Source organism: Montipora foliosa, chromosome 13, assembly GCF_036669935.1.
Source record: "Montipora foliosa isolate CH-2021 chromosome 13, ASM3666993v2, whole genome shotgun sequence".
NCBI lineage: Eukaryota > Metazoa > Cnidaria > Anthozoa > Scleractinia > Acroporidae > Montipora > Montipora foliosa.
Window position 1 is genome coordinate 20604067 of NC_090881.1, and position 12500 is coordinate 20616566.

Here is a 12500-nt window from a genome sequence, read left to right on the forward strand (position 1 = left end):
AGTGTGATGATCAATAACTTTCCAGCTTTTATAAAAATTTTAAGGGTGGTTTTCCCTTCCATAAACCCATTGCAGCTTGTGTGTGGCATAGACGTTTTTACGGTGTTCTGTTAATAAAGAAAAAAAATTGTATTGATGGCATGTGTAAACCGTTTTGAAAAACTTACAATAATTCATGTCGAAAATTATTATAAAATGTCTCAAAAGTGATAAAAATAAAAGTTGAGATTTTGCAATTAAAGTTGATGAGAAAACATGATAACAGGAGTCTGTAAAAAGAGAAAAACATTCATTACGAGGAAACAGAAGCTACAACTGTAGAATCGCTATAACTGGTTGTCACCAGGGCTTGACATCACATGAAGGGAACTCTATGCTTTGACTCACTTTCTTAAAATTTTGAAATACTTTTTTATGCTTTGCAATATGCTTTGCCATCAATATGATTTCTACTTGACCATACTTTTTTAACATTGTTCTATAACAGTAACTGTTTTTAGTGGCATCCATGCACTTTCACATTTCATTTGAACTTGAATATTATACTACCGGTAATACTGCATTTGACTCTGTTATTACCTCACCTAATGTATACACTTAAATTATGTAAAATAACAATGTAAAATATTGTCCTGGGTGGTTTCATGTTGTCATTGCCACAATGTTGGTGGAATTAAGAAAACAGTAGTTCTCTCGTTAGCTCCTTTTGTTATTCATACAGGATTAGTTTGTATATTTTGTCATTGTTATCTGTGTGACTATACATGTAGATTGGTTGACAGTATAGAACATTTCCATCATTATTCTGTTCAAATAAATTATAGCAAATTGGTTCCCTGTATTTATTATTGTAATACGATAATAGCTTTCTTTCTCTTGTTTATGGATTTGTAGTTGACATTGTATAGGCATTTACATAATCATAATTAGTTACAGTTTTGCCATTGGTAGTAGTCATTTTTTGAAAGTACGTACTCTTATAATTAATCTGTTTTTTTTTTGATAGCTAGATTTTTGGTGACTTCTCTCCACCTTCAACAGAGCTATGACGACCGTTATTGCTCGTGCTACAAGCTGTCGTTACTAACTTTAAATTAACAGTCAGGGAGAGTAAGCGCTCATGGAACTCTTGCAGAGCCAAACATGATCCAGGCTGCGTCAGCAAAAGCGAATCAGCAATCAAACAGCATGCTCAGTCCACAGATCACAACAGCCATCCAAGAGATGCCCACATCCTTGACCGACGTGTGATGAACTATCACAAGATAATTTTCTTGCAGTCGTGGCATTCCACTTTGGACAGCGACACTATAAATGAGAGGAAACCGCTTCCTCGCACTTACATATGGTTAATTTAAAGTTAACTAACGACAGCTGGTAGCATGAACAATAACGATCATCGTAGCTCTGATGAAGGTGGACAGAAGCCACTAAAAATTTAGCTAGTTTTAGTTTTGCTACATGTTGATACAACGTTTTAGATGGGCAATGTAGCAGCTCTCATAAGGTAAAATTTGATTCACTTGCTACTAATACTGAAAATAAAATACTTAACAGAAACAATGCCTAATTTTAAAAGAATAGATGCTGCTACAGTAATATTATAACAAATAGTAGCTATCTTACAAGAATGGCTACATTGCCTTTTAGACCTTTTTAATGATAGAGCAGCAATCTTTATTTCATTGTTCTGTTCTGTTGTTGAAAGGCCGGATATCTTCATCCATTGGATAAGTCACTATCCAGAGCATAAAATATGCTCATCTTCAAACTTTGGCCAAGGGTTTCGTACACATATTTTCTTAGATGAACACTGAGTCTGCATGTTCAGGGGTTACATTAACTAGCAACTGCTATCTCAGCAAAAATTGACACTGTCAGAAAGTGACTTGTCCACTGGATAAATGGATAAAGTTACCCACCATCTGAACAGCAGGGGCCTGGTGAATATGTTTCAGGTCATTTTGTTCCTTAGGTTAATTTGCAACCAAACTAGGTCAAGTTGGGGTTGGTACAAAACACAGGTCATTATTTTACCAATACAGAAACAACCCTAACCGTTTACAAATGCTAAAATTAGACCTAAAAACTTTTGTTTAGGCCTAAGGTTAGCTTTAATGATTGTTTAGGATACTTTATCTATTTGTAAAACAATGACCTGTGACCTGTGTTTTGTACCTGCCCCAAATTGACCTAGGTTGAAACAAAATGAACTAGTTTTTTTTTGAAATTAACCTAAGGAACAAAATGACCTGCAACATTACATACATTGAACCAAATGTTACTTCTGGATGGAAATCTTCGTCATCTGGTTAGATGAAACTCAGGTTTCTTGTAGACAGTTTTGTATAAATTGATGCCAGTCTAATCATCTGTACATTGTCTTTTAGTGTAAAAGGATAGTCAGAATAAAAAGCAATGCAGCTTGTCATATAGCACAAGTATTCGTTTGCTATTGATTTGTAATGGGTTACTGTAATTTTCAGCTGATTACCTGCGTGTAATGTGTTGATTTATCAGTAAAGAAGCATGGCAGCAGGTAACAGAGAGGTTGGGATATGTGACAGTAATTATAATTTATTATTGTCCAACGTACTCATGTACCAATGAATTTCAAAGTTGTTTTGAAATGCATTGGCACTGGTAATTTATTCAGTAGTAATTATGATATGATCAGTCAGTTTGCCTCATTTGGTCCAACTGAAACGATAAAATTACAAAAATTATAGAAATCAAAATCACAGTCAATGATAGACACGCTTTCTTGTGAATGATTGTATCAGGCTTAAATACTCAAAGGCCTGGGTTTTTTTGTGTGTTAATTAAATTAACTGCTGTGATTTGAGTGGTGATTTTTGTGTACACAGTTATTCTACCAGTGTGGGTAATCCACTGTAAATTGGCTGGTGTGAATAATGTGCTGTGGAGATCAACAGCCACAAATTGCGGTAAAGAAGTATCCTTTTGCAGACTCTATAACCATCCGACCAAAAAAAAAAAAAAATTGCTTCTTATAGATGCATCAAGAAGAAATCAAAATTACCTCTTGAGTGCCTTTATAAAGTCAATTTAAAGGTTTTTGCCTTTTTCAAACACAGGTATTACCGTAAACAAAAATGAGATATATGTTCTCCTAACTAGTTGGTGCTTTGCCATTTTTCTCTGTCGTTCCTGTTGCTTCTATCATTGCCTATCTTTTGGCAAACGTTTTCATGTGAGCCTCCATCACACCAGATGGTTCTCTACAGTGTCCCTTCAAATTATTATGTACACTGCCACGCTCTACGAGTATCCTTCAAAGTCTCCCCTTAAAGTACAGAGAGGGGTGGCCTACTCCGCTGGATCTCTCTGTTAGTTCTCTGTAAAGACGAGCCTTTTAGAACAGGCTCATCCAGTGCAATCTGCTACTAATAAGGATTACAGTGTCTCGATATCTGTTGTCCCGGCACAATCTTACACTTCTTATTGCTAAGTGGAAGTCAATTTGGTACAAAATATTAACTAGGGAAGGATTGGTGAAATGATAAAGCCCTTCCCTTCAACTAATGTGTCCTGGGTGTGATTTCTGCACTTAGCTGCACATATGGGTTTAATTTGTCTTAGTCTCATGATAAAAAGGTTTTTTTCCAGGCTGACTCCAGTTTTCCAATCCTGTCAAAAACTTTCGCAGTATAATTTGATTTGAATGATATTATTATTACTTATTATGTTTGATTAATTAATTTTCATTGGCAGAGCATTGTGTTTGATTGAAATAATAATTACCGTATTTTATTAATTGACATTTTTATTATGTCATATACCAAGCTGTTCAAAACCTGGTTATCTGAGTATAAAACCTTTCTTGTCTCTGGTCATGTGTTAGAAAGTTTACCCCTTGAGTGTGACAGACTTAGAAGGGGTGATTAGGTTGCTGATAAGTGACAAGGGGAATTACTTCGGTCAGAATACCATTCCATGTAAATTTAAGCATGGCAACCCATTTCTAAATTATTATTATTATTATTATTATTATTATTATTATTGTGGCTTTTCCATCCAAAATGTAACAAAACTAATAAAATATTGAAGATGAAGTACAGGCCTGTAGCCAAGCAACTAGTTTATCATCCTTCACATGGGGGCATTACACCGTCAAGATCAATAGTTGCATTTGAGGTATATGACATTTTATGTAATTATCTCATTAATGCACTCATTATCATCTATTAGAGGACAGACGCATAGCTGATGTCATCATAAAAAAGTTTTAATCCTTTATGATATAAAACATAATTATAGATTCCATGTTGCCGTGCATCTGTTCAGTAATAGAAGAAGACTTCAAATGTGGTAAGCACACCACATTTACCACGTCATCTGTGATCTACATGTACATGTATTAATCAACAGATGCATGGCAACATGGAATCTATTTGTTAAGTAGAGCCCGTAAATCAGCGGGCCATTTTGTCCATTCAGAATCTACATGTAGATAAATGGAGTAGCTCCCGAGGAATGGAATGGAATGGAAATGGAATACCTTAAGAGCCCTCAGGAGCTTATTCAACATGTGTCCATGCATTCCAGATTGAATTGGAATTTGGCAGTGTTGGTTTTTGAGGAGAGGGAAACACCGGAGTACCCGGAGGAAAGCCCCTTGGAGCAAGGAGAGAACTAACAATAAACTTGACCCACGTATGACGCTGGGACCAGGAATTGAACCAGGGCCACATTGGTGGGATGCAGGTGTTCTCACCACTGCACCATCCCTTCTGCCCGCAGGAGTTCTTGTAGCTCAATGGGAAGAACATCCAACCATTGTTAGAGATGTTGTAGGTTTGAATACTGCCAAGAAGTCAGATTTTTCTGTTGTCCTCTCATGCGTTGCTAAGCAACACTCAGGTTCATTTAAAAATCCATGACCCTTCATTCTCTAGATGGATGCTGTAACCACTGATTACTACTAGAATATTGTTTTAGTATTTGTATGCATGAAACAATCCTAGTCAAAGACCACAGCAATACAGGTCACTGTTGTTGACTATGGAGTATCTGTTAGCTCAGGGCAAGAGTGTGCAGGGTTTAAATCAACCGAGACACAGAACTTTTTTTAGTTTCAGTTGGTCTTCAAATATTCACTATATACATTAATTATTACTCTCTTATAGAAGCTATACAGATATGTGCTGCCCAATAGGGTAGGGTTTTTGAGGTGCTCAGTCCTTAAAATGCTACTATGATCAAAAAATCACTTCCTTTTTTTCTTCAGATTTTGAAAGTGTGATTGCTTACCACTTGACTGGCAAAATTTTGAGCTTTGATTTTTATCCAAAGGCTGTTTATGTTGAGTGTAAGTTTTGGATTTCACGGTCCACCATTACTCACGTTCAAAACTGACCGATTGGACCTCATAGGGTTGGATCTAGGGAAAGGTGACGTCATTGACTCACTAGCTTAAAATTTCAGCATGTAAACGCTGCTTATTATATATGCAAAACACAAGTTTAAAAGTCTGAAAGCCGAAAACTCCCATGCTGGATATTAACTGAGCCGCATACACATGCATTGCATTCTTAAACTATTGAGTCTTTGACATCATTTTCTCCTCGATCCAACCCTTTTAAACCTTTAAAGGTAGGAATGGCGGACCATTAAGTATAGTGCAATTTTGAGAACTTTCAAAACATCACTCGTGCCCATAAATCACGAAATGCACTCTCGTTCAAACGATTTTTTATTTATTATATTCTCAACAAAATTACTCAAATGCGCTACTTTGTTCGTGCTCGTATTCTTCCAGTTTTGGGCTTAGTTTCCTTTCAGTCGCCCATGTTTGCCAGACATTCAACCAGGTCTGTGTAGCTTTCAACGTGTTTTTGTTTTTCGCATTTTCTTTAAGTTGCTCAACAATGTTTTGGTTTGACAAAGCAAACCGACTGTCAGCCATTTTTTTTCACTTTGGTGTTCAAAAGAAGTGCTTCCCCGGTGTTTCCATAGCAACTTCAGTATTACATTGCACTCTATAACCTGGATTGCACTCTATAACCTATTTATGCATTCATTTATCCATTGGCCAATCAGAAACAAGATATTTTGTTGAGTATATAATAAATAGGAAAATTCCAGTTAAAATAAACAGGTATCTTTTTAAAATCAAGGATTAAAACTTGGGTCACTTACTGTTTAGTTAGCATAGTTTTGAAATCTAAAGAAAAATGAAAATTGATTTTTTGGTCATAGTAGCACTTTAAATAGGGTAAATAAATGCAGTATCCACCCCAAATGTGCAAGAATAAAAATGTGGTCAATTAAAACTGTACTATGATGCTAAATTGAAACGAAAAGAAAAGAAAGGAAATAAAACGGCCTATCAGCTACACAATTATGAGTTATCTTTTTTGCCTTAAATGGGGTGCCATTTTTTGGTTTTGGGCCTTAAAAAGGGTATGAAATCTCGATTTTCGACCCTTAAATAGGGTCAGGGTTTGAGAACCTTGGCGGCACATACCTATCCTAAATTGTCGGGGGAACACCCCCTCCCCCACCCCCATCTCGGGAAGGAACATCTGTTCACTGAAGTATAGACTCTAAAACATTCTAACCTTATCTCATTTGCATTGAAATTCAATAATTTACGTTCGTTTTTTCGAACTAACATGAGAGTGTTATGACATTTAAAGCGAACTGATACGATATATTTCAGTCGTAGTTAATAGAGGGGACTGGTTTTGAAGCTCGGCAAACATCAAAGGAGCAAACACAAAGATGCCAAGATTTATGTTGGAAAGTCCACGACCGTGCACAATCTCTTTTGTTTTGCGCTCATACACTATGCATGAATTACGTAACGAACACGTTTCTAATGGTTAGTTCCTTAGTAAGGAGTAAACAACTATATGAGTTTTGTGCACGGTCAAGGCCAAAAAAGAAAACAAAAACATACAACAAAGAAACTTGTCGGGTTTCATAGCCATTCCCCTCTATTAACTATAATTTCAGTTGAATAATTAAAAAAGTCTTAACCATATCATTGAAATGGAAATTACCGCGCAAATTGCTGAATTTCTGTATAATTATCTTCTTTCATGCAAACTACAAACTCTTTAATTACCTTTCTTTCTCGTGAATGTCTTCTAGTCCCACTGAGACAAGAACGTGGATTTAATGTTGAATTCAGGTCGATTTCAAGTCGATGTTCGTCACGCAAAAATTGACCAAGGCGTTTTTTCCCTCTCGAATTTCCCGCCTCAGAGCTGTATTGAGAGTTTAGTAATTGAACCCTGCTAGAAAGTTGCGTCTACACTTATTATCTAGTTATTTAAAACTTTTTTTCAATCCAAAACTGCCTTTCTTATTTAACACGAAAATACAGAGTAATTTTCAGCTCTGAATTGGAAGAAAATTTTTAAAATGCGTTCATGAAGAATTGCATAGAAATCCAAATTCCTCTTACATAGTTTTAAGGGCTTGGTAGCCTCCCGGAAAGCGGGTATGTTCTCCGAGCTAAAATCAAGAAACTCTTTTCTCACGAAAATTACGTGATTTGAAGGCCTTTTCTTTGGTGAATTTATGCTACGATATGCCTGTTTCACAGATTGTTTACTCTGAAAAATATTCCGATGATAAATTCGAGTATAGGTGAGTCAACTTTGCGAAGAGGCAGTGCTGTTTCCTCTCCCATAGATGTTATAGAGGACCATTGTCTTCCAAAATTCCTTATATCCAGGACAAAATGAATTAACGTATACTGCATGCTTGTTTGTTGAACACTCCACTTAATCTTTTGTGTGATAAGTATTAAGAACAATAGCAAGTGCAAAACACAGGTTCACTGGTCATTTTTTAGCACCAGTTCCAGAATTACTGTACTTTTGTCCACAATGGACTGACATGCATTAACCAACATTCACATTCACCATAACACACCAGCAAACAATTGCTTTCACTTTTTATGCAATTACCTTCACTTGCTTTGCTCGCATGCACTTGCATAGACTCACCTTCAGTTTTATGCACTTTTATGCACTTGCATAAGTCAAGATAGGTGAAGGTCAGTGCATAAAAATGAAGGCAAGGGAAGGTAAGAGCATTACAAGGATATATTCATACAAAGGAAGGTAAGTGTATGGTATGTAGTACGTATAGTTGAAGGGGTGGCGAATGGTACCTCCAAAATCTTGGCACTCGCAAACTTTTCATCCGATCTCGAAATCTCAACAGCTTTCGTGGAGAGTCTCGAAGTCTCGTTTATATACTGCATTTATTTCGGTGTGAAGTCTTGCATGTTTTGGTCTTGGTCTCGGATCCGCAAACAAGGGTCTCGGCGCTGTGTGTGAGTGAGGTTTAGTGCAAAAGAATGAAGTTGATTATATGTTAGTGCATGAAGATGAGTGTTGGTTGGTGCATGTCAGTTAAGGAATTATTGTTCGTGGAGATTTATACAGAATCAATTATGATATTAGTGCCTTACATGTGGGCTAGCATTTTAGGCTTATCCAAAAAAATTTAGACACTACTGAACTTACTAAACTCAGGGGCAGCTTGCTCAGAGTTTGTTTAGCGCTAACCAGTGTTAAATACTGTATTGATGTTAAGTTATTAATAGGTAAATCTAACCAAGCTTCGAGCAACTTAGCCTTGGACATCAGCAAAATGACTTTTTTGCGGGACAACTAGACTATTATCAACAATCATTGACAGACCATGCACCATTTGACCAGGGCTTAATACATGTGCTTTGTATCTCCCTAACAGTAGTGAAAAACGATGTGTGGGCTCAAAGTTACACTTTAAAGTGGTGTAGAATTGTCTCAGAAAGACATTTACCTGCATTTTGAAGCTGCTTATAAGCACAAGCAACAGAAACTACAATTATTGCAAATTTAGCCATTCTAATAAATACATGTACCTTTTGTCATGGCAAGACACCAACAAGAGTAAGAACAAAATAATTAACATGTCTGGCATCACCACTTTTGCATACGGCCTTACACACTACCTGTACTTATAGACAAGTAAACATATTTAATGCCAATCCTTTTAAACTTATGTAGTGTTGTTAAATGTTGAGCTCCAGCTTCAAAAGGCTGCTAAATAAAATTTACTGTACTGAAAAGGTTATCATGGCACCTCAATACAGAAAAGCTTTCCAATTTGTCAGCACTCAGATAGGTTAGTTTTAATGACATCAAGTGTCACAAACGAAATCAACTTTCCTTCCTTTGACTGCACTTCATCTCAACAGTGTTATTTCACCAAGATATATCACATGAATTTTTTTATTTGATTGAGTCACAGCTCTTACTATCAATTATTATTATTTCTTTTGCCAATGGGTTTTCAGTTTCCCAGGTGAAGAGTTTTGTAACCAAATTATAAAGAAACCTCTCTCAAAAATTTTCCTTGTATTTCCTTCTTGAAAAACGAAAAATATCATTGTTTTTTTCTCTTGCTCTGCACCAGGCATGTGATCCTCCCAAAGGACTTGGCGGGGCTTGTTCCCAGGACACACCTGATGACAGAAAGTGAGTGGCGCAACCTTGGAGTGCAGCAGTCACCTGGATGGATTCATTATTTAATCCATGGGCCTGGTAGGACATTGCTTTCATTTTGAAGACTATTCCATGATTATTTTCCCGGATTGCTTTCATACTGAAGTTTGTCAGATAGTTTTGCAGTAACTGATTATACATTGTATAATTATGTAGTATATGGTATGTTGTAGAGAGGAGATGGCATTTTTGACTAGCAGTGCCAACTTCCTACTGATGACTACCTCTGGTCAATTTTTTCTGAGCCAGTTACAGAAATGTCCAGAAATGCTCCTAATTAGATGCATGTATATCTGAATCAGTGTCGCAAAGTGTCCCTTGCTCTTCTTCTCAACTTCAACATCGCTTGTATCTTGGAATACAGACGATTAACATCACATTGAAGTTTTCCCCAAATGCTACTCCTCAAGTATGGGTCAACAGCTGCATTTACCCTAAGCCTAAAATAACTCTAACCTTAAGCCTGACCTTATTGTTGGAAATAGGCAGCAGAGGCCTAGAATTAAAGGGACAATTCCTGTTGTTGTCAAAATTGGGTGTGCATCTTATTAGGTGCATTTCTGGACATAAGTGGCCAGTTAAGACAAATCGAGACTTTTTACCATAGAAGCCTGAAGATGTTTTCTATCATTAACACCAGTGAAGTATCTGTCAGTAGATTCTCAAATTATTTTTCGACTGAAGTTTGTCAGAGAGTTTTGCTTCAAGGAGCTGTACATGTAGTCCCTGAAAAACTGGTCTGTGAAAAGAAAGTGGTGGTTTTTAGTAGCAACCCCACCTGTTTGGAGCCTGAATTTAGGGCTAGTTGATGTTATTTAACATGGCAACATGTTTGTGTTGGCCATGGTTAACCAATTTATAATTAATTGGGCTTCAACCAACTTTGCCCTGAGGACCAGAAGTTTGGCCATTTTATGTTATACAGTATGCATAATGTTGCAAATGACAACACTCTTGGACAACATTTTGTTGGGTGGCAATTTGTGGAAGTGGGTGAGGGGTCATTACATATCACCAACTAGGTAAGGACAATCACTTAACTCAAACATAAAAGGTTGGCTTTATGTCATCCAAGATGTTTCTATCGTTACACAGTCAAGAATGAAGTGCTTCTTTGACATGGACATGAAATTAATAATATTTATGTGCATGTTTCTTCTAAGTGGCATACATGTACCTACATGTATCCTTTGATGACTTAGGAGTTAACGCAGGCAGCCCCTGGTCGAATTCCAGATGGGATGTCACCACTGGTTGCACTTTAAATTAAACCAACTTACACAGACATGTTGCTGTCATTGTACTGTTGGGTCTGGCACTTTATGGATTCTTCATTTCTTGAAACTGGAAGACAGATCTGTCCAGGATTGTAAGCAACAAGATGCACGGTGATTTTAATAAGCATCATAACATGGCTTCTTACTCTCCTCTTAAGCTTTAACATGACACGTTTCCCGAAAACTCATCCTGTAATCTCAGAGTGGAATGGGAGTTGCAGAGATTTACTCAGACTACATGTATGTGACCTGAGTACTGTATTTCTTTTGACTGTTGCCCTCATTTATCATTAAGTAATATATACAATATGAGTGGCAGATATCATCTGTATCACATTATTTTACAAACTCTCGGCCTCGCCTCAAGTTTGTAAATGTGATAATGAATTTTACAGGGTTTTTACATTTTTTAAACAAGGCTGTTTACAACAAAAGTTTTATTTCCCTTTTCTTGTTTTGACAGAGCCCCATGTTTTGTTGTTCAAAAGGCCAGTGAAGTAGTTCCTTCGAAAGAATCAAACCACTGTGGCATCATTAATAGACCATTCTACAGTTGTCCTTGTTTGGGTAGCATTCAAATTGAAGGGAAGCTTCTAGTGAGTTTGTCTTAATGCAAACCTCTCTCTTTAAATTTTATCAGTTTAAACACTAACTGGGAATTAAGAATTTAGAACAGTGTACTGTAAAGAAGGAAGACACCTCCAGATGTGTTAACGTTTCATCCATTACAAATAGAGGATATTACATGTACATGTACATGGCTGGCGGGGATACAAATTTGATCTTCGAGTGCTGAAAGTATCGCTCACTTTATTATATAGATGTTGATGAAATGTCCAGATTTAAAACAATTTGTTTTACTCATTTTCGAAATGATTAAAAAGTGGTCACCGACAGGTAAAACACGCATGTTGTGTAACATGAAACAGGATACGAAAGTTATGAAAAACAAATCATGATAATGTAAAATTTTGCAATAAAAATATCAATGTAGTAGAGAAGAATTATACACCTTATTCCAAAATGGCCGCCATTTAAATATTCTTTTGTTTTTGTTCAAATAAGCCCTTGATGCCTCGTTCTTAAGCTTAAAATTCAAGAGACTATTTTATCTTGAACGAGGCAATAAGGGCCAATTTGTATCCGCATAAATCAGCGGCCATTTTGGAATAAGGCGTATATTAAAGCACAAAAGTATCTTACAATAAAGAGGAAGCTCACGCTTTATTGGCTAATCGTGTTCATTACCATGACGACACCTATATTCTCACATGTGAAAGATAAAAATGATATGTTCACTGCGTGCGGCGAAGATGTGATTTTTTAGTAAAAGGAGAAATCCTGGTAATTCATCAGTATCTATATAATAAATGGCAATAATTAAATTAATATAGATTTTTACTAAAGGAGAAAATTTTGGCATAGTTCATATAGCCCAAGCAGAATGAAACTCAACATTCCAGTCGTGTACCATGTCTCCCTTTTATCGCTGGTCTGTTAGGTGTTCTCAACCATTGAATGTTATAACTGGTCCAAATAGAGATCAATAAGTTTTTAGTAGCTGCGAAATTTCATGAAATCGTTGATGTAACTTCTCTTAATGCAAGTATTTCAGCCACTTTCACCCACAACAGTTTTATAGGCCTTCAATGCCTCCTTTTATTGCTGTTCAAGGGCACATCTTAATGAT

General features: G+C 36.5%; 2 protein-coding genes across 2 annotated transcripts in view; both read left to right on the top strand.

Annotated features, from left to right (window-relative positions):
* LOC137982109 (transmembrane protein 145-like) overlaps positions 1-241 on the top strand; it is a 25295-nt gene extending 25054 nt beyond the window's left edge. Inside the window, exon 18 of the mRNA XM_068829168.1 lies at positions 1-241. This exon is cut by the window's left edge and continues 1159 nt beyond it. The gene's annotated coding sequence lies outside the window, so the exon portion shown is untranslated.
* A 7226-nt stretch (positions 242-7467) lies between these two features.
* Positions 7468-12500, top strand: part of LOC137982056 (cyclin-dependent kinases regulatory subunit 1-like) — a 5380-nt gene continuing 347 nt past the window's right edge. Inside the window, exons 1-3 of the mRNA XM_068829085.1 lie at positions 7468-7620; positions 9445-9572; positions 11274-12500. The exon at positions 11274-12500 is cut by the window's right edge and continues 347 nt beyond it. Of these exons, the coding sequence (XP_068685186.1) occupies positions 7562-7620; positions 9445-9572; positions 11274-11311 (225 nt within the window). The 5' untranslated portion in view covers positions 7468-7561 and the 3' untranslated portion in view covers positions 11312-12500. The remainder of the gene's footprint in view (positions 7621-9444; positions 9573-11273) is intronic.